Source organism: Pseudophryne corroboree, chromosome 9 (assembly GCF_028390025.1).
Source record: "Pseudophryne corroboree isolate aPseCor3 chromosome 9, aPseCor3.hap2, whole genome shotgun sequence".
In the NCBI taxonomy this organism is placed as follows: domain Eukaryota; kingdom Metazoa; phylum Chordata; class Amphibia; order Anura; family Myobatrachidae; genus Pseudophryne; species Pseudophryne corroboree.
Genome location: NC_086452.1, coordinates 298080818 through 298103510, shown reverse-complemented (window position 1 = coordinate 298103510; position 22693 = coordinate 298080818). Strand labels below are relative to the sequence as shown.

The window sequence follows — 22693 nt, the reverse complement described above, 5'->3', positions numbered from 1 at the left end:
TAAGAAGGTACCCAGGCCTAGTCCGTAGAACAGCCCTGTCATGATGAAAACTCAGGAAAGGTGGATGACAAGAGAGCTCCCAAGTCGGACATCCTCCTGGCAGAAGCAATAGCCAGCAAAAATACTGTCCTAGCCGTCAACCATTCGTCCACTTACTCCAAAGGTTCAAAAGGGAGCTCTTGAAGTGCCTCCAATACTAGAGAGAGATCTCATGGAGCTACCAGGACATATGGAGGCTATACATGTATGACCCCTTGAAAAAAGTACATCTATCTGATAGTGTAGCAATTTTTCCTCTGAAACAATACTGATAGGGCAGAAATATGTACTTTCAGACAAGCAATGCATAAACCTAGATTCAATTGTTTTTGAAGAAAAAACAGTATTCTTGATACTTTAAATATTGTTGTACTGTAGCGCTTAGAAGCGCACCATGTAAAATAATAACTCACTCAGAGTGCCTTCAACCACCCCAAAAACATTCCCCAATAAATTACATAAAGCTAATTACTGTCCTAACCACAGAACAAATAGACTAAGTGTGATGAAAGCGGCCATTTTTGTACACCCAAATGAAGCCAGAGTAGTACACCCCCTGCAGGCGGCTACTGAGCATGTGTAACAAATTGAATATCCCTATCTTTAAAATGTGGCATATTATACTGAATTTAAAAAAATATATTTTCTGAATACCTTAACCCCAAAAGGCCCTACACTGGAAAAAGCTCTATCTAATAAAACAAACCCCAAGTCTTAATTCGGCCTCTATCCTGAGTTATGTTTTCCCAAAAATCCCCTCATAGACTGCATTAGAAAACTGTCAAATTAGCCAAACAGGAAGTGGCAGAAAAAAATCTGACCGTTTAAACTTTAGATTGCTCCCAATTACCTATTTTTTATTTTTTTGCCCTGGCAAGCAGCACTGGGCGTTAGTTCAACGTGCCCCTGCCAAATTTCAGCTTGGTACGTCTAAACAATTTTGAGGTGTAGCCCCTCAAACACCATGCCTCCATCTCAAGAATTCCCTATGGGAGAATTCCGTTTATTTGATTCAGCCTTAATATAAGGGCATGACCGTCCCCTTATAATAAATAAATATATATATAAACCTACCGGTAAATCTTTTTCTCCTAGTCCGTAGAGGATGCTGGGGACTCCGTAAGGACCATGGGGAACAGATGGGCTCCGCAGGAGGCATGGGCACTAAAAAGAACTTTAGATATGGGTGTGCACTGGCTCCTCCCTCTTTGCCCCTCCTCCAGACCTCAGTTAGAGAAACTGTGCCCAGAGGAGACGGACAGTACGAGGAAAGGATTTTTGTTAATCTAAGGGCAAGATTCATACCAGCCCACACCATCCACACCGTATAACATGGAATATACGAACCAGTTAACCGTATGAAACAAAACAGCATCAGCCCGAGACTGAACAAAACTGTAACATAACCCTTATGTAAGCCAAAACTATATACAAGTCTTGAAGAATTTAGTCCGAACAGGGATGGGCGCCCAGCATCCTCTACGGACTAGGAGAAAAAGATTTACCGGTAGGTTTAAAATCTTATTTTCTCTTACGTCCTAGAGGATGCTGGGGACTCCGTAAGGACCATGGGGATTATACCAAAGCTCCAAACCAGGCGGGAGAGTGCGGATGACTCTGCAGCACCGATTGAGCAAACATGAGGTCCTCCTCAGCCAGGGTATCAAACTTGTAGAACTTTGCAAAGGTGTTTGAACCCGACCAAGTCGCCGCTCGGCAAAGCTGTAATGCTGAGACACCTCGGGCAGCCGCCCAAGAAGAGCCCACCTTCCTAGTGGAATGGGCCTTTACCGAATTTGGTAACGGCAATCCAGCCCGTAGAATGAGCCTGCTGAATCGTGTTACAGATCCAGCGAGCAATAGTCTGCTTAGAAGCAGGAGCGCCAACCTTGTTGGATGCACACAGGACAAACAGAGCCTCTGTTTTCGTAACCCGAGCCTTTCTGGCCACATAAATTTTCAATGCCCTGACCACATCAAGGGACTCGGAATCCTCCAAGTCCCGCGTAGCCACAGGCACCACAATAGGTTGGTTCATATGAAAAGTTGAAACCACCTTAGGCAAAAATTGAGGACGAATCCGCAACTCCACTCTATCCACATGGAAAATCAGATAGGGGCTTTTGTGAGATAAAGCCGCCAACTCAGACACTCGCCTTGCCGATGCCAAGGCCAACAACATGACCACTTTCCAAGTGAGATGCTTTAATTCCACCGTTTGAAGAAGCTCAAACCAGTGAGACTTAAGGAACCTCAACACCACGTTAAGGTCCCATGGTGCCACTGGAGGCACAAAAGGAGGCTGGATATGCAGCACTCCCTTCACAAAAGTCTGTACTTCTGGGAGAGAAGCCAATTCCCTCTGAAAGAAAATGGATAGGGCCGAAATCTGAACCTTAATGGAGCCTAATTTTAGGCCCAAATTCACTCCAATCTGTAGGAAGTGAAGAAAACGGCCCAGATGGAATTCTTCCGGAGGAGCATTCCTGGACTCACACCAAGACACATACTTCCTCCATATACGGTGATAATGTTTTGCTGTCACGTCCTTCCTAGCCTTCATCAGAGTAGGAATGACCGCATCCGGAATGCCCTTTTCCACTAGGATCCGGCGTTCAACCGCCATGCCGTCAAACGCAGCCGTGGTAAGTCCTGGAACAGACAGGGCCCCTGTTGCAACAGGTCCTCTCTGAGAGGAAGAGGCCACGGATCTTCTGTGAGCATTTCCTGCAGATCCGGATACCAGGCCCTTCGAGGCCAATCTGGAACAATGAGAATTGTCTGTACTCCTCTTCGTCTTATGATTCTCAATATCTTGGAAATGAGAGGAAGAGGAGGGAACACATAGACCAACTGGAACACCCACGGTGTCACCAGGGCGTCCACTGCTACCGCCTGAGGGTCCCTTGACCTGGCGCAATACCTCGGAAGTTTCTTGTTGAGGTGTGACACCATCATGTCTATTTGAGGTAGTCCCCACTGACTTGCAATCTCTGCGAAGACTTCCTGATGAAGTCCCCACTCTCCTGGATGTAGATCGTGTCTGCTGAGGAAGTCCGCTTCCCAGTTGTCCACACCCGGAATGAAGACTGCTGTCAGAGCGCTTACATGATTTTCCGCCCCAGCGAAGAATCCTGGTGGCTTCCTCCATTGCTCTTTGTTCCGCCTTGACGGTTTATATGAGCCACTGCGGTGATGTTGTCTGACTGAATCAGAACCGGTAGGTCGCGAAGCATATTCTCCACTTGACGAAGGCCGTTGTATATGGCCCTTAATTCCAGTACGTTGACGTGTAGACAAGCCTCCTGGCTTGACCATAGCCCTTGGAAGTTTCTTCCCTGTGTGACTGCTCCCCATCCTCGGAGGCTCGCGTCCGTGGTTATCAGAACCCAGTCCTGAATGCCGAACCTGCGACCCTCTAGAAGGTGAGCACTCTGCAGCCACCACAGGAGAGATACCCTGGCCCTGGGGGACAGGCTGATCATCTGATGAATCTGTAGATGCGACCCGGACCACTGGTCCAGAAGGTCCCACTGAAAAGTCCTTGCATGGAACCTGCCGAATGGAATGGCCTCGTAAGACGCCACCATCTTTCCCAGAACTCGAGTGCAGCGATGCACCGACACCCTTTTTGGCTTCAAGAGGTCCCTGACCAAGTTCAGGAGTTCTTGGGCCTTTTCCCTCGGGAGAAAAACCCTTTTCTGGTCTGTATCCAGAATCATGCCTAAGAAAGGCAACCGGGTCGTTGGAACCAACTGTGACTTCGGGAGATTGAGAATCCAGCCGTGCTGCTGCAACACCCTCAGGGAGAGTGATACGCTGTTTAGCAACTGCTCTCTTGATCTCGCTTTTATTAGGAGATCGTCCAAGTACGGGATAATTGTGACTCCCTGCTTGCGCAGGAGCACCATCATTTCCGCCATTACCTTGGTGAAAATCCTCGGGGCCGTGGAAAGCCCAAACGGCAACGTCTGAAATTGGTAATGACAATCCTGTACAGCAAATCTCAGGAACGCCTGATGAGGCGGATATATGGGGACATGAAGGTATGCATCCTTTATGTCCAGGGACACCATATAATCCCCCCCCCCCCTCCAGGCTGGCGATGACCGCTCTGAGTGATTCCATCTTGAACTTTAACCTTTTTAAGTATAGGTTTAAGGACTTTAAATTCAGAATGGGTCTGACTGAACCGTCCGGTTTCGGGACCACAAACAGGGTTGAGTAATACCCCATCCCCTGCTGAAGCAGGGGAACTTTGACCACCACTTGTTGAAGACACAATTTTTGAATTGCATTTAAAACTACCTCCCTCTCTGGGGAAGAAGCAGGTAGGGCCGAAATGAAAAACCAGCGAGGAGGCACCTCTTCGAATTCCAGCTTGTAGCCCTGGCAAACAATGTCTATTGCCCAGGGATCCACCTGTGATTGAACCCAGATGTGGCTGAAAAGTCGAAGACATGCGGTGGATTTAGTAGAAGCCGGGGAGGACTTCTGCTCCTGGGAACTAGCTGTAGTTGGCAGCTTTTTCCCCTTACCCTTACCTCTGGCAAGAAAGGAAGATCCCCGTACTCTCTTGGATTTATGCGACCGAAAGGACTGCATCTGATAATGTGGCGTTTTCTTAGGCTGTGAGGAAACATAAGGCAAAAAAGTTGATTTACCTGCAGTAGCTGTGGAAACCAGGTCCATGAGACCTTCCCCAAACAATTCCTCACCCTTGTAAGGCATAACCTCCATATGCCTCTTCGAGTCGGCATCACCCGTCCATTGTTGGGTCCACAGGGCTCGCCTAGCAGAAATCGCCATACCGTAGGCTCTGGACCCAGTAGGCCAACGTCTCTCTGAGCATCTCTCATATATACGACTGCATCCTTAATATGACCCAAGGTCAATCAAATGGTTTCCTTATCCAGCGTATCAATATCAGCAGATAAGGTATCTGTCCACGCTGCAACAGCGCTACAAACCCAAGCCGACGCTATGGCCGGTCTGAGTAATGTACCAGTATGTGTGTAAATTGACTTCAAGGTAGTCTCCTGCCTGCGATCAGCAGGATCTTTGAGGGCCGCGGTATCTTGAGATGGCAGCGCTACCTTTTTGGATAAGCGTGTCAACGCTTTGTCCACCCTTGGGGAAGATTCCCACCGTATCCTGTCCTTAGCCGGGAAAGGATACGCCATAAGAATCCTTTTGGGAATCTGCAGTTTCTTGTCTGGAGTTTCCCAAGCCCTTTCAAACAACTCATTTAGCTCATGTGAAGGGGGAAAAGTAACCTCAGGCTTCTTTTCTTTAAACATGTGGACCCTCATGTCAGGTACAGAGGGGTCATCTGTGATATGCAACACATCTTTTATTGCAATAATCATATAATGAATACTTTCAGCCAATTTTGGCTGCAACTTCGCATCATCATAGTCGACACTGGAGTCAGAATCCGTGTCGGTATCAGTGTCTACTACTTGGGATAGTGGGCGCATTTGAGACCCCGAAGGTCCCTGCGACATAGTGAAAGGCAGAGCTGGACTCCCTGAACCTTCCCTGGACTCAGCTTTGTCCAACCTTTTGTGTAATAAATTCACATTTGCATTTAAAACATTCCACATATTCAACCAGTCAGGTGTCGGCGTTGCCGACGGAGACACCACACATTTGCTCCACCTCCTCCCTAGAAGAGCCTTCCGCTTCAGACATGCCGACACACACGTACTGACACCCCACACACTCAGGGAAATCTCTAATCTGGAGACAATTCCCCCACAAGGCCCCTTGGAGAGACAGAGAGAGAGTATGCCAGCATACACCCAGCGCCAAGGACCCTGGAAAATATTCGCAGAGATATACAGCGCTTTTATATATGTATATATTCACTGCGCCAAATATGTGCCCCCCCCTTCTTTAAAACCCTCTGTCACCGTGTTCAGCAGGGGAGAGTCCGGGGAGCCAGCTTCTCAGCGGTGTGCTGTGGAGAAAATGGCACTGGTTAGTGCTGAGGGATCAAGCTCCGCCCCCTCAGCGGCGGGCTTCGGTCCCGCTCGATTTTTTCAAAAACTGGCGGGGGATACCTATATACAGCCCTCAGCCTATATATATATACTTTTGTCAGTCCTAGAGGTGTAAAATTGCTGCCCGGGGCGTCCCCCCTGTGCCCTGCACCCATCAGTGCCTGCCGTGTGTTGTTGTGTGTGGGAGCGCGTTACCTCTGTGAAGATCTGAAGTCTTCTGCCGCCTCTGAAGTCTTCTATCTTCTTATACTCACCAGGCTTCCATCTTCCGGCTCTGTGAGGAGGACGGCGGCGCGGCTCCGGGACGAACTGCTAGGAGAGACCTGCGTTCCGACTCCCTCTGGAGCTAATGGTGTCCAGTAGCATAAGAAGCAGAGCCTAGCATTTAAGTAGGTCTGCTTCTCTCTCCTCAGTCCCACGATGCAGGGAGCCTGTTGCCAGCAGGCTCCCTGAAAATAAAAAACCTAACAAAATACTTTCTTTCAGGGAAACTCAGGAGAGCTCCCTGTAGTGCACCCAGTCTCCTCTGGGCACAGTATCAAACTGAGGTCTGGAGGAGGGGCATAGAGGGAGGAGCCAGTGCACACCCATGTCTAAAGTTCTTTTTAGTGCCCATGTCTGCTGCGGAGCCCGTCTGTTCCCCATGGTCCTTACGGAGTCCCTAGCATCCTCTAGGACGTAAGAGAAATATATATAGATATATATAGATATAGATATATATAAAATTTTAGTTATAAATCGCTTTTTTCCTGTAGTACTCAAAGTTGCTTTACAGACTTCAAACATGGTACATAGGCCCTCATTCCGAGTTGTTCGCTCGCTAGCTGCTTTTAGCAGCATTGCACACGCTAAGCCGCCGCCCTGTGGGAGTGTATCTTAGAATAGCAGAATTGCGAGCGAAAGATTAGCAGAATTGCGAATAGAAAATTCTTAGCAGTTTCTGAGTAGCTCAAGACTTACTCCTACATTGCGATCAGTTTAGTCAGTTCCTGGTTTGACGTCACAAACACACTCAGCATTCGGTCAGACACTCCCCCGTTTCTCCAGCCACTCCCGCGTTTTTCCCTGAACACTCCCACAAAACGGTCAGTTTCCACCCAGAAACACCCACTTCCTGTCAATCACTCACCGATCAGCAGAACGATGAAAAAGCTTTGTTATGCCGTGAGTAAAATAACTAACTTTTGTGTAAAATAACTAAGCGCATGCGCTCTGCGAACCTTGCGCATGCGCAGTAAGCGACTAATCGCAGTATAGCGAAAATAGGCAACGAGCGAACAACTCGGAATGTAAATAGTACAAGGATATCCTAGAGAGCACAACAAGCATAATGCAGGGTTGGTGCAGACAATTTGGGTAAACAACTTCCATGGGTTGTATATTCCACCCACAAAAGGTAAGGTGTGTGCTGCATGATTACCCTGGGTGGAATAGGTCACACCTAGAAGAGATGACACAAAATGGGGTGGTTGGAGCAACCTAACATTAGACGTAGTGTCCCAACACGTCAGATCCATGTATTCTTCACCCCATCCACAAGCATACAAGATGAGGCAGCCATTTTGGGCATACTTTGAAAGTTACAGGGGGGGGACATAAGCCATACAAGGACCCAAGGCCTATGTAAGAGAGTGTAGTAGTATGATATACCCTGTAGAAATGCAGTAGTAAAGGTAGAGCAATAAAAAACTGTCGAACAGAAAAAGTCAGAATGTGCTCCACAGGAAAGCTTAAACTTCCATTATCATCAACAACAGGTGAGATAGGAGGAATATAATCTGGCACCAGGGGGTGGGAATTATAGGGGAGGCAGAAGCAGTGTCCCGCTCTGCGGAGCTAGCAGTCTTGAAGAGCAAGATGGTTGACCAGCATCTCTGGAGGAGGAGGAGAGAGGGGTGCTTTTGGAGGGCAGCATAGGGCAGGGGGTGCGTCAAAGGGTGGGGTGGGAGTTAACCAATACAACGCTCCTCCCCCTGGGCTGACCTGCAGGAACCTGTTTGTGCCGCATGGAGCTCCTCGGTTTCAGTACTGTTCCTGGAGGTCTAGCGTGGCCACAGAAAAGACTGGGTACATGCTTAGCCAGTTCCGCCAAGGGATCACCACTGTGAACCAGCGGATGATCGCTGCGGGAAGCCTTTTACCTCATCCCTTTTGCTCCAGCCACTGGTATCTCTACTGTGTGCCCAGGGATTGGCAGGCACACTGATCTGGTAGCCAGGTCGCTAGCTGTCAGAATGTGGTCTCTGAGCATTTGATGGGAGACAATACCAGCTGCATCACTGTCCACCCGATATAGGCCCAGATTTATCAAGCATTTGAGAGTTATAAATTGCATGGTGATAAAGTACCAACCAACCAGCTCCTAACTGCCATGTTACAGGCTGTGTCTGAAAAATTACAATAAAAATGATTTAAAAAAAACAATAACTTTAGTGGCTCTGAAGGCAGTGTCCAGCTCTTAGTGCACCAAAGAAAAAACTGGCTGCTACATGCAGAGGTGGGGTATAGGGGAGGTGGAGCCTGTTCTGCTGAGATAAAGCTTTAATTCTTTGGTGACCAGACTCCTCCACTCACCCTATACCCATGGTTTCCAGTGTATCCCATGGGCGACTAAGAAATATATATTTTCAAGTTGTTATTTAAAATGGTAAAAAAAAAACGTTCTACAAAAAATTAATTGAGCAATTTAGAATACTAAATGTGCAGATCAAACTTGTCTTTGAAATAATGATTCCCTAGTTCCATTGTCCAGAACAGGGTTCAGCAAAATCCAGAATGCATAACAGTATTCAGTGGCACTCCGAATGTGATGCGTGGGGGACTAATCTTTCTGTCCTGGAATAATCAACGGACCAGTGGTTTAGCACAGATATATAAATATTCTGTGTAAATTGATGTGTAATGTGTGTACTTTATCAATTAAATATAAGAGTTCTTTAGGTGGCAAGAAGATAGTAATGTGTACAGACAATGAATATGAAAACCAGCTGCACAATACCTCCCCACACACACACAAATAATGAACATGAAACTCACATTATAATATGGACTTCAGCCTGAATGTCCTTCATGATCTGCAAACACTGCTCAATTGATAGAGGTGCTGAATTATTCTGAAAAATATACAAAGGTAGATGTAAGCACATTGCTCCATGTACAGGTGTTTTACCCCACAATCAGTTTAATATCAGATATACTATATTCATTATACTCTCCATCATTACTCTGTGCTATCAGGAGAACCTGCTCCTTCCACAGTGTCTAAGGTATGGTGCACAATCCACAGACATATCCACTGACTGCCCGTCATGCCAACAGAGCAGCCGTTTAGGTAAGCATACGCACTTAACAATCGGCCGCTCGATACGTCTTTGCAGACATCACAAATGTGTGATGTTCATGATCAATAATGTAAGAAAAAAAAACTTTCATCACTGTCAGTTAGTATTTTGTTGTGATCATTTACGTTGCCAACATAACTAACAATTGATATTGCTGTTTAAATATATATTTAAAAATTTAGCAAAGGTCTTACCACAGTGATCCTTATATCCCGGCTGAAAATCACACCTATAGTAGAGGGGAAAAATAGATGGCTGTCTCATTATCAGCAAAAATCTGAATAATGCAGCATGAATAAGTTTGTATGCTCAATAAGTAATTATAACCACATTTTTTAATTCACTAATTGACATATAGGGTGGTATTCAAATGATATATCACGCTCAATCTCCTTTTTAAAGTGATCCCCATTATCGCGCATATCGCACCCATTGTAATCAGGTTTAGCTGTGTAAAGGGTTAGGGCGCCTCGCTACCCCAGGGGTAGCGAGCTGAAATTATAATACCACACTCGTCAGCAGAAACAGAAGGTGTGTGGAAGGGGGTGAAAAGAATTGAATACCACCCATAGGGGGGAATTCAAATGTTTGAAAAGTTGGTTGGGTGTCTATTTTGTCCTGTCTATTAGATAGGAAAAAACAGACACCCAACTGACTTTTCAAACAATTGAATCTCCCCCACTGAATTTAAAAATAAACAAAAACATGTTTGCCTAATAAGTTTTGTGCACTTTTCATAACGGTCATCATTGAATGAACAGGATGTAGTTATTTGACCGGCACTATACCTCCATCTACATCCCGACCCCTGCAAATCCCGACAGACGGCATGCCGACTACAAGGGACTATTTCTACTTGTGGGTGTCCATGCCACCCATAGAGTGGGAATAGAACCTGTGGCGAGCGCAGCTCGCCACCGTGCCCGCAAGGGGCTTGTTGCGCTCGCCCCCACCATCACTCCCCCGCCGGCATTCTGGGACTGGAATCTCGGCATCGGGATGCTAACCACCGGGATCCCAGCCGCCAGTAACGCCTACCCAATCCGCATGAACTATAACACACATTCCTCATGTCAGAGTTTTGTTTTTTATTGTTTTAAAATGACAACTGACACCTAAACGTGTGTTACAAGGAGAACATAGAAATAAGATTTGACAACGAAATAAAATACATTTTTCAAATCAGACTTTCATGCCATAAATAAAAAATAAAATAAAAAAAGGTTGTGTACGATACTGCGTTCATCTCTGCACATGCTGAGGGCCGCCCAGCACAGGGCTAGGCCATTTAGCATGTGTGATGCCGTCTTCCGATGCATCTGCAATCTAATTGCGGACACATCAGAACTAAGGTTGACCCATGGCACCTAGGGCAGTCATCTGGCTTTTTTTTTTTAAATCGGAGCTGCTGCGTGATGTCTCAAAAATGGTCATGGCTTGCCCCCATTCGCCATGCCCACCCCCCCAAGCCACGTTGATGCCCCGAATACGCATGCCGCAGTCAATCACACTGCAATGTGTGTGTCCGCACAGCCACTGCGCATGCGCAGTTTGCTGCCACTGGCAAACTGCGCTGTGGGCCCGCATCAGTAGCTGGGTCTGAATGACCTTCCAAGTGCTAATTATGGACTACATCCAGTTGGCACAAAATACTTGGTATATAATCATGTATTTTAGCCAAAAATATAAATATGGGCTACAGATGTTTTCTCATACACTGTTGCTGTAGTCACACCAAACAATCTTTCTTGATGCGCCAGGACCCATGCGACTCGGCAAGTTTATCAATCAAATTTGCGTCTTAGTCACAACGTCATGTAATAAAAAATAAATTCATGAGACTGCACTGATTAATTTGATATGCGACACATATCAGTGTGCAAATGAGTCAGAATTTCTACACAAAGTGCTACGATGCAGCAGCCATGGCTTTTTTTCTCATTAAGTGTCATTGTGCTTCGTATACAGATGCAGACCCAGGGGAAGATAAATTAAAAGGTGTGTAACAATCGGTAAATGTGTGGACCTGCTTTGTCTATTATTGAGGTGAAGCAGGACCACTTTCTGACGACATGTCTCATAAAAGCAGTTGCCGAAGAGGCAGAGTGTTAACTGAACTGTATGGCGAAGTCCACTATCCTCTTGTGGGTGCTTTGACTGGCACTTACAGTCTGCGCATGCGCTGATAAAGACTTCCAGCAGCACCTGTGACAAATTGAGTGAGTTTTTCTCCTGCAGGGTCCACAGGTTATCCACAGGATAACATTGGGATATGACGCGACAGCGGATTTGCACCAAATGGTTAAAGCTTTCAGCCTCCCAGCATGCAATGGGCCGGTCTATATATCCCAGCCTCCTGGCTCAGGCAAATCAGTTTTTTGTTTGGTGCGGCAGGAGCCGAACCGTGGTCAAGAGGGCTGCTGTTTTTTAGCAGCCCTAAGCTTTCTTATTTTATTTTTATAGTCTTACTATTTTTCTTGAGAGATCTTTCCAAATAGAGACTTATTCGTACCTTAGAGTCGCTCCAACAACTCCCCGCTGGGTCGTGACAACGCTTACCCACAAGTACAGTGCTGTTTCGGCGGACGTTTGTGTCGGATATACTAGCAGTCCAGCAGACGTTACCAGGCTGTGGCCAGAGCACGGGGAGAAGGTAAGGCATCGGTTCCGCTTAGAGGGGGAACGCGAGCACAGCCGCACTATTTTTGAGAGGAGACTGGTGCACCAGCACTAGGCCTTAGGGATCATAGGCTCCAGAGGTAGTAGGAGGCTGCAATCCCTAGGGTTGATGTCAGCAGTGGTGAGTCAGATGCTCCCCCGGTCGCCCCTCCCCCCGGATCATGACCAGTTTCCTCAGAGTCTCCCGCCATGAACTGTTTTCCCACTTCCGTCTGAGACGCTGTGTATCTAAGGGGACCCAGTCGCAGCATAGGCGTCTGTGTGGCTGGTGCGTCAGTGTTCACTTGGGCGTCTGTGTTCACTGTAGGCTCACGGAGCGGTTGTGTATACTATTAGCGTCTGGATCCACTCAGCGTTCGCAAACGTATTGACTGGTCCTTGAAGCGGGGTGAGTCTCCCTGTATCCCACTGTATGAGCACGGGTAATACAGCAGTAAGGGCTGTACTCAATAGCTGTCGGAAGTTGCCGTCTTGTCGGAAAGACGGCAGCTACCGATAGATTTCTGTTGGAAGGGGTTCTGACCTATTCAAAGAGGGCAGTTTTTGTACGACAAGTCGGGAATTCCTGACTTGACTGAAAACACGTGGATCGGCGGAATAGGCGCCGATCCGCGTGCTTCTGCCGATAACGGGGCCAAATCCAACAGGTTTTGGTCCCCTTTCCGACAATCTCAATCTGACTTTAAAAAAGTCAGATTGAGCAGGGTGCCCCCCCGGTCAGGCTCCTAACTCCCGGCAGCGCATCCTCCCACCGCAGACATGTCTTTCCGCCGCCAGCTCCCCCACCGCTATCAGCTCCCCCCACTGCTGTCACTTCCCCCCCTGCCGCCCCCCCCCCGCCGCTGTCAGCTACCCACGCCGCCCGCCGCTGTCAGCTGCCCCCGCCCCCCGCTGTCAGCGCACCCAGCAGCTGCTGACAGCAGCAGCAGGGCAAGACACCGGGAATGGCTAAATCTGACAGTCAGATTTGGATCAAATCCGACAGTCGGATTTGGCCTTTCATTGAACAGCCCTTGTTGGATCCATTCCGACAAATGAATGTCGGAATCGATTCGACACATATTGAATATACCCCCTAGTCTCTATCTACCTTTTGAGTATGAATAGTTGGATAAGTGCCTAATGCATATGAGTCTGATAATTATTACTGTTGTTCTCTTTCGCTAAGCGTCTGAATACGGTTAAATCCTATATAAGGTAATACAGTAATATATGTTTCTCCTACATACTTGAAATGTATTTGTAGTTGATTATGTGCTCATATTGCTTATTATACTAATGTATAACCTGTGACTGATTGCAAGTGTGATTGCTGACTTTACTATAATTCTGTCAGGTTTTTTTGTCTATTCTGATCCTCAATGCTGGTGCAAAGCAGGGTAGGGTTGTATTGTACGTCACTAACAAAATTTTAAGTGTCTAGTCACAAATTGTGTCATACACTGTGCAAGTGTGTGATTATTTATCATGTCTAAGAGCGGCAAGGGTGAGGAAAATACACTCACAACAACACCAACAAACATGTCATGTTTGTCTTACAAAGCTGGGTTAACCTCTCAGGATTTGGTTCAGAATGGTTTGTGTGTAAATTGTTTTAGCTTTCGCCAAAGTCTCTTGAAAAATCCAAGGCAGACACAGGTGCAAGAACACCCATGGGCTACGTTTGCACAGACATTATCCAGTATAGCTAAGCAGATAATTCCAACTTCTGTAGCAGGCATAGGTTACATAGACATGAAACAACATCTTCACAGTCTACACATGTTTCAGATGAGGATTCATTGGAGGATGAAGACTCATTACACTCTGGTTCTGCATACGAAGATGAGGAGGAAAATCTCAGCTCAGTGGACATATCTGAGTTAATTAAGGCAATGAAAGCCATTCTATCCTTAGAAGAATCAGCAGAGCCTGTGTTCAAATCCAAGGCACCTGTGCTTAAACATCCCAAAACAGTTAGGACTGAGTTTCCTGGGTCAGAACAGCTGACGGAAATTATGGCAGAGGCTTGGGCTATGCCCAGTAGGAAATTTAGAATTCCAAGAAAGTGGAATTCCAATTATCCTCTTACAGTTGGGGACTGTTTAAAAAGGGAGGTGGCACCCAAAGTAGATACGCATGTAATTCAATTAGTGCAAAAATCTACATTACCTCTACCTTCAACATCATTAAATGATGTCACGGATAGGAGAGTGGATGGTTTTCTAAAAAAACATTTTTCCCCATCTGGGGCAATCATTAGACCAGCCATGGCTTCAGCCTGAATGGCAAAAGCAGTGGCTGCCTGGGCTGATGCATTGGAAGGGGATATTTCAATGGCAGAAAAAGGTTACCAATGGTATCTGGGGCGCTAGATTCACTGGTCGTGTTTAGCTGGATTGTAAGATGAACACGCGACTCTTAAAGAGAAATAAAAATGTACACATAGCATAATACTGTATCACTGATTTTTAGTGATGTTAACACAATAAAGTTGGACTCGTACCCAAGGATGGATGAATGATGCTTTGATGTGAAGTCAATCACTGTTATATCTGATCCCCCATTTGCTGCTCACACTTCACCCAAACGGTCCAGATCCTCCCAGATGCACTCAAAGTTGATGTATATATGGGAAGAAAAGCTCCATATAGTGTGATAACGTAAAATAAATTTGTCGAATAAAATGGATATTATAAAGACTCTCACCATCCAGTAAAAGTTTTAAGGCACAAAATGGGTCTCTTACATATAGAACAATGGTCGCTGTCAATGGCTTTAAATCCTCATCATCCTGAGAGTTAGGGTTCTCCCCGATATGCATACAAAAGATGTTTCAAAGGCAAGTTAACAGAAGATGGCCAGGCGTCCCCAGGAATCGCCGTCAAACAAGCAGGTAAGTCGTTCCAGTCACCGCCCAGTACCTCCACCAACGCGTTTCGATAACTGGCTGTTATCTTTCTCAACCTTGAGAAAGATAACAGCCAGTTATCGAAACGCGTTGGTGGAGGTACTGGGCGGTGACTGGAACGACTTACCTGCTTGTTTGACGGCGATTCCTGGGGACGCCTGGCCATCTTCTGTTCACTTGCCTTTGAAACATCTTTTATATGCATATCGGGGAGAACCCTAACTCTCAGGATGATGAGGATTTAAAGCCATTGACAGCGACCATTGTTCTATATTTAAGAGACCCATTTTGTGCCTTAAAACTTTTACTGGATGGTGAGAGTCTTTATAATATCCATTTTATTCGACATATTTATTTTACGTTATCACACTATATGGAGCTTTTCTTCCCATATATACATCCACTTTGAGTGCATCTGGGAGGATCTGGACCGTTTGGGTGAAGTGTGAGCAGCAAACGGGGGATCAGATATAACAGTGATTGACTTCACATCAAAGCATCATTCATCCATCCTTGGGTACGAGTCCAACTTTATTGTGTTAACATCACTAAAAATCAGTGATACAGTATTATGCTATGTGTACATTTTTATTTCTCTTTAAGAGTCGCGTGTTCAGCTTACAAACCAGCTAAACACGACCAGTGAATGTAGCGCCCCAGATACCATTGGTAACCTTTTTCTGTCTTGTATGTGCAAAGTGTGGGTGACACTTTTTTACCTTGGGGATAAGGGCAGCTATAGGCGCACGCCATTCATCACCAGCTTCTTTTCTATTGTATTGATATTTCAATGGCATCTAGAGAGCAAAAAACCCATGTTGCACATATCAAGCAGGCTGCAATATTTTTGGAAGATGCAGCCTTGGATATGGGGTACAAGTGCTTCTCAGGCATCAGCTTCAGCAGTAGCCGCTCGCAGAGCAGTTTGGCTATGTACATGAAAAGCTGATTCAGAATTCAAAAAGGTTTTGGAGACTTTACCCTTTACCGGATATATTCTTTTTAGTAAAGAATTAAACAGTATTTTGGAGTCCGGAGCAGACTCTAAGAAAGTAAAGTATCCTTCCACATACAAATTCAAGCCTAAAATTCCAGCTTTTGAACCCTTTCGGTCTCAAGGGAAAGCAAAGGGAAAAAGTGATTGTAAGCAGCCCCAATATAATAAGTTTGGTAAATCAAAAAAGCATTGGGCTACCAGAGGGCCAGCTTCCAAACCAGAACATAAGCCATCAGCCAGATGGTGCGGGCCTCCACCATTGGGATCTCAGGGTGGGAAGCAGACTTCTTCAATTTGCATAGATCTGGCAGCAGTCTACCACAGATGCCTGGGTGCAAGAAGCGGTATCTCTCGGTTATATATTTGCTTTCAAGAAATACCCTCCTCAAAGGTTTTTTTTTTGCACCAGCCCGTCTTCAGTGGAAACGAAGGCCAGAGCTTTGAAAGAGGCAGTTCAGAAGTTGCTTTAGTCAAGAGTAATCATTCCAGTTCCTCCTGCACAACGAGGACAGGGGTTTTACTCTAACCTGTTTCTAGTCCAGAAGTCAAATGGGTCATTCCAGACCATACCCAGTTTCAAAGTGCAGAACAAATACATTTGGGTGCCTTGGTATCATATGGAGACTTTACATTTCATCATTTTGGCCATGGAGCCAGAGGATCATATGGTTTCCCTGGATATCCAGGATGCTTTCCTACATGTTCCTATAGCCCTGTCCCATCAGCGCTATCTCAAGTTCGCTATCCTCTACAGCATTTTCAGTTCCAGGCCCTTCCATTTGGATTGGCCACAGCTCCCCGAGTATTTACCAATATTATGGTGCTAATGGCAGCTTATCTCCGCCAGCAGGGGATAAGAATTTTTCCATACCTCAACGATCTTTTAATACTGGCACAGTCTCAGGAATTGCTTCTGTGTCATCTGCAACAAAAATAGCGTGTCTGCTCATAAATTGGGCAAAATAGTCTCTGGTTCCGTCACAGCGGATCGAGCCTTCAGAGAGTACCTTCACCTCTGAACAAAATAGCCAAGGTTCAGTCAAGGATTCAGGAGCTGCTATACGGTCGAAAGGTATCCATTCATGCAGCAACGTGAGTGATGGGATTGATGGTGTCAACATTCAACATGGTGGAGTATGCTCAGTTCCATTCGAGGCTTCTCCAACATCTGATCATTACCAAATAGAATGGTTTTTATCAGACAATAAAAACGCAGACTATGGTCCCTACTCTGGAAGTAAGGAGGTCATTAGCCTGGTGTCTACAGACATCCCATTTGGACAAAGGGAGACCCTTTTGGATATCAGATTGGGAAATTCTGACAATGGATGCCAGCCTTCAGGGCTGGGGAGCAGTGTCAGAAAGTATTTATTTCCAGGTGCAGTGGACCAAGGAAGAAGGTTGCCTGCCCAAATACACTGCTCAAAAAAATAAAGGGAACACTAAAATAACACATCCTAGATCTGAATCAAACATTCTTATTAAATACTTTGTTCTTTACATAGTTGAATGCGCTGACAACAAAATCACACAAAAATTATCAATGGAAATCAAATTTATTAACCCATGGAGGTCTGGATTTGGAGTCACCCTCAAAATTAAAGTGGAAAAACACTGCAGGCTGATCCAACTTTGATGTAATGTCCTTAAAACAAGTCAAAATGAGGCTCAGTAGTGTGTGTGGCCTCCACGTGCCTGAATGACCTCCCTACAATGCCTGGGCATGCTCCTGATGAGGTGGCAGATGGTCTCCTGAGGGATCTCCTCCCAGACCTGGACTAAAGCATCCGCCAACTCCTGGACAGTCTGTGGTGCAACGTGGCGTTGGTGGATGGAGCGAGACATGATGTCCCAGATGTGCTCAATTGGATTCAGGTCTGGGGAACAGGCGGGCCAGTCTATAGCATCAATGCCTTCGTCTTGCAGGAACTGCTGACACACTCCAGCCACATGAGGCCTAACATTGTCTTGCATTAGGAGGAACCCAGGGCCAACTGCACCATCATATGGTCTCACAAGGGGTCTGAGGATCTCATCTGGGTACCTAATGGCAGTCAGGCTACCTCTGGCGAGCACATGGAGGGCTGTGCGGCCCCCCAAAGAAATGCCACCCCACACCATTACTGACCCACTGCCAAACCGGTCATACTGGAGGATGTTGCAGGCAGCAGAACGTTCTCCTTGGCGTCTCCAGACTCTGTCACATGTCACATGTGCTCAGTGAGAACCTGCTTTCATCTGTGAAGAGCACAGGGCGCCAGTGGCGAATTTGCCAATCTTGGTGTTCTCTGGCAAATGCCAAACATCCTGCACGGTGTTGGGCTGTAAGCACAACCCCCACCTGTGGATGTCGGGCCATCATACCACCCTCATGGAGTCTGTTTCTGATCGTTTGAGTAGAAACATGCACATTTGTGGCTTGCTGGAGGTCATGTTGCAGGGCTCTGGCAGTGCTCCTCCTGTTCCTCCTTGCACAAAGGCGGAGGTAGCGGTCCTGCTGCTGGGTTGTTGCCCTCCTACGGCCTCCTCCACGTCTCCTGATGTACTGGCCTGTCTCCTGGTAGCGCCTCCATGCTCTGGACACTACGCTGACAGACACAGCAAACCTTCTTGCCACAGCTCGCATTGATGTGCCATCCTGGATGAGCTGCACTACCTGAGCCACTTGTGTGGGTTGTAGGGAGGTCATACAGGCACGTGGAGGCCACACACACTACTGAGCCTCATTTTGACTTGTTTTAAGGACATTACATCAAAGTTGGATCAGCCTGCAGTGTGTTTTTCCACTTTAATTTTGAGGGTGACTCCAAATCCAGACCTCCATGGGTTAATAAATTTGATTTACATTGATAATTTTTGTGTGATTTTGTTGTCAGCACATTTAACTATGTAAAGAACAAGGTATTTAATAAGAATATTTCATTTATTCAGATCTAGGATGTGTAATTTTAGTGTTCCCTTTATTTTTTTGAGCAGTGTATATTGGAACTCTATACATTGCACTGATTCAGGCAAAGGACATCCTTCAGGGGAAACCAGTTCAGATCCGCTCGGACAATGCGACGGCAGTAGCGTACCTCAACCATCAGGAAGGAACTCGCAGCCAGAAAGCAATGAAGGAGGTAAGTTACATTTTAAAGAGGGCAGAACTTCATCATCCAGCCTTGTCCGCAGTGTTCGTTCCAGGAGTCCTAAACTGTGAAGCAGATTTTCTCAGTCGACACGCCATTCATGCAAATGAATGGGCTCTACACCCTGAGGTCTTTCAGACCCTGGTCGACAGGTGGGGGTTGCCGGCTATAGATCTTATGGCGTCCCATCAGAACAACGAAGTTCCCACATATGGGTCAAGAACAAAGGATCCCAAAGCAATAATTGTGGATGCTCTGTCAGTGAGATGGGACTTTCATCTGGTCTATGTGTTTCCACCAATTGCCCTATTACCCAGGGTGATGAGAAAGGTAAAATAAGGAAGGGGTGCCGAGATACTAATAGCTTCGGCTTGGCCCAGAAGACATTGGTACACAGATCTGCAGAGGATGTCGATGGATGTTCCATTCCTAAGCCCTCAACGTCCAGATGTACTGTCTCAAGGTCCCTGTTATCGCAGACACCTGGATCGACTGTCTTTGATAGCGTGGCTCTTGAAACTTCCATCCTGAAGTTGAGGAAGGTAGATGGGCAAGCATTAGTATGATTCTGCAATAAAGCCAATGTCACTCCATTTTGTTATATTCGATAGATTATAAACTTACTTTAGCATTAATATATGATATGCTTAAATATGCTGGGGAAAACAGAAAAGTATAGAATGATGAAATATTCAGTTAGCAAAAAGAGGAGCTTGTGGGTAAGCCATATCTGATAGAGATAAAGAAAGGAACTTGTGGGTAAGCCATGTCTGATAGAGATAAGGAAAAGAACAAGACCGTTATCAGGAAGAGGACACAACCCTGAGGTTAAACTGTAAACTCCTCTGAGTTTTTTTTCTTCAAGTATATATACATGTATGTAAGAACATTAAACCAGAACTCAGATTGAATACACCAGGCTGAGTGTGTGAATATTTGATTTCTCCAGCTGGCTGCACGGCACATATTTTATTCACAGGTAGTTCTGAATGCAAAAGACAGGCTGTTGTTGGAGTCCTCTCAGAGAAGGCTGAGGCTAAAGGAGGTTTACCTCCAACATTTTCATGGTGCCGAAACCCGGGAAGCCAAGAAGTTGAATAGAGGAGCAACAAGTCACCTGACTCTAGACGTTGGAACCGTTTAAACCGCGGTAAGTAACAAATTGATTGCGATTTTTCGCCAATTGTTACTTTACGCGTTTTAACGTCTGTGTCAGAAGTGTCAGTTTTCTCTGTTCAACTCAAGCGCTTCCTAGTAAAAGCCTTGCCTCTTTTGTATCAGAACAGTAATGTAAATATATGTCTGAAATTGAAGAATGTATTGATTTTGAAAGCTCATATGGTTGTGGGTGTTGTACTGTTAGTTTAAAGTGGTTTGTGCAAGGTCCTCATGGGGCAGTAAATATTACATTTGTTGCACGCACTGAAAAAGATATATCAGGTTTTAAAAGGTGTAGGGGACATGAAGAAGGGGTTTATGGTAAAACTGTGGGTTATATGAAAGGTATATTAACAACAGGATGTCATGGTTTTGTTAAATCTAAGGGAAGGCAAGGACTTGCGCCAGATACTGAAAGAACCTGAAAGATTCTTTTGTCCCTATTCTGTCAGACCCACCAGATTGAGATATACCTTGATAATGGAAGATTGTGAGTCCACCCATAAGGAAACTGAATGATTACAGGTGTATGTAATCAGTAGGACAGAGGTAAACCTGTAGTGTTCAGGAAACCCATCTTTACAATAATCAACATAGAGTACTGAAATTGTGTAACTCATATCGGAGAGAGAAGTGTTGATAAGTTGGCAGAAGGCAGGATGGGAACCTCTAATAGCAAGGGTGCATTAACCCCTGTGGAAATAGTTAAACAGGAGGTTGGACCACATGCAGTCAAAGATATAGCCAAGGTATTTAAAAGGGGAGGATTTTCTCCAGATGGGGAATTTAACACTGACAAATGGAGAAAGTTCAGAATCTGTAATAGGGAATGGATAGAAAAACGCAAGAAAGGGGATCAGGTTTATATTTGGCTAACAGCAAGTGAGAAATGGGAGCAGGAGGAGGAAAGGAAGAAGGAGAGGGAAGATGACCAGCATATGACAGTCTGTTTAGCAACTACAGGAACGAACCAGGGCCATAATGTGCCAGTTATTCCCAATCCGCCCCCTACTCCACCTGTAATACCAGTCCCAGTATCTACACTAGTCACAGATCCACCCCCTTACCCCGCAAATCTGGGAACCCCAGGGCAACCTCCTATAGTATGGAATCAGTACCCCGATTTAACTAAATGTCCCCAATGTGCATCTCTGTTGGAACCAGAGAGGATGACCTGTCCCAACTGTACACCCCAGATAGGAACAGGCCACAGAACTCCATTAATGATAAATAGACTGAAACCGTACAACCTACCCGGTCAAGGGGAAATGCATTCAGGATCCCCATTGTCTCATAAAGACAAAAGAAAACTGAGAAAGGGGAGACTGGGAACAAGAAATGTATTTTACACTGAAGCAGAAAATGGAACTCTTCAGATGCATGAAATTGAGGAAGAAGATGAATCAGAAAACTTAGATGTTCCTGCTTGTTACCCAGTACGTACCTATGCCTATGTCAATCCAAGAGGAGGACAGGCTATATTAGCGAATGAGGAGGGATATGTTCAAGGAGGACAGAATAATTTTAGACCACAGTTTCTTACAAGAAAACAACATACCCCTTTTTCAGTAATGGAAGTTACAGCCATAATAAAAGATAGCCCAGATCCCTACAAACAGCCAGGACGGTTTGGGTTATATATGGAGACTATGTGTAATTTACATTCCGCAGCATGGGTAGATGTGGAACAAATATGTAAAAATAAATTAGCAGAGGGTGATCTAAGACAGATTAAGGATATGGCAGCTCATCAAGCCACTGATTATCATGAACAGATAGAAGATGTACTAGAAGCACAAAGGAAAACTATAGCCAGTGGACCACAATTTGTGGCACGCCTAAGGAGATGGTGTTATTTAAGAAATCAAAGGTATCCAGAAGCCATTGGACCACAAGGAGAACAACCGTTTAGAAGTTACCTCTGTAAAATTAAGGATATGGTCCGAAATGAAGGTTTGGACCCAGAAGCAGAAGCAGGAGAAAGGATGGTCAGATATCGAGTATTGGAAGGTTTAAGACCAAGTCTAAAACAGAAATTAATTACTAGTACTCCTGCATATAGGTCTACACCTATGGATCAAATTCTGGATACGGTAGAGGCCTTAGAAGATCTGGAAAAGGAAGAAAAGGAGAAAAAGGCAGCCAAACCCAAAACTGTCTACCTGGTCACAGGAGAAGGCTCAAAGAAAAAATTAGAAGGGGAAGGAAGAGCCATGATCAAGCCCGAATCGGGAAAATGCTTCTGGTGCAAGAAACCAGGACACTTCAAAAGAGACTGTCGCACATATAAGAGTTGGATAGAGAAAAGGGGCAATCAAGCCCCCAAAGATAAGTCAGACTGAAGTCCCGGCATCCCAGTACCAGTGATACTCCCGATGAACCCCCCCGACAGAATGGAAGATGGGTTTATTAAAGTCAAACTGCCAACGGGAGAAAATGTTTCCTGCCTGCTT

At 45.6% G+C, this 22693-nt stretch overlaps 1 protein-coding gene across 1 annotated transcript in view; it reads right to left on the bottom strand.

Annotated features, from left to right (window-relative positions):
• SERHL2 (serine hydrolase like 2) overlaps positions 1–22693 on the bottom strand; it is a 309035-nt gene that overhangs the window by 86678 nt on the left and 199664 nt on the right. The window contains exons 10-11 of the mRNA XM_063940393.1: positions 9580–9614; positions 9081–9157 (exon numbers count right to left, since the gene is read on the bottom strand). Of these exons, the coding sequence (XP_063796463.1) occupies positions 9081–9157; positions 9580–9614 (112 nt within the window). The remainder of the gene's footprint in view (positions 1–9080; positions 9158–9579; positions 9615–22693) is intronic.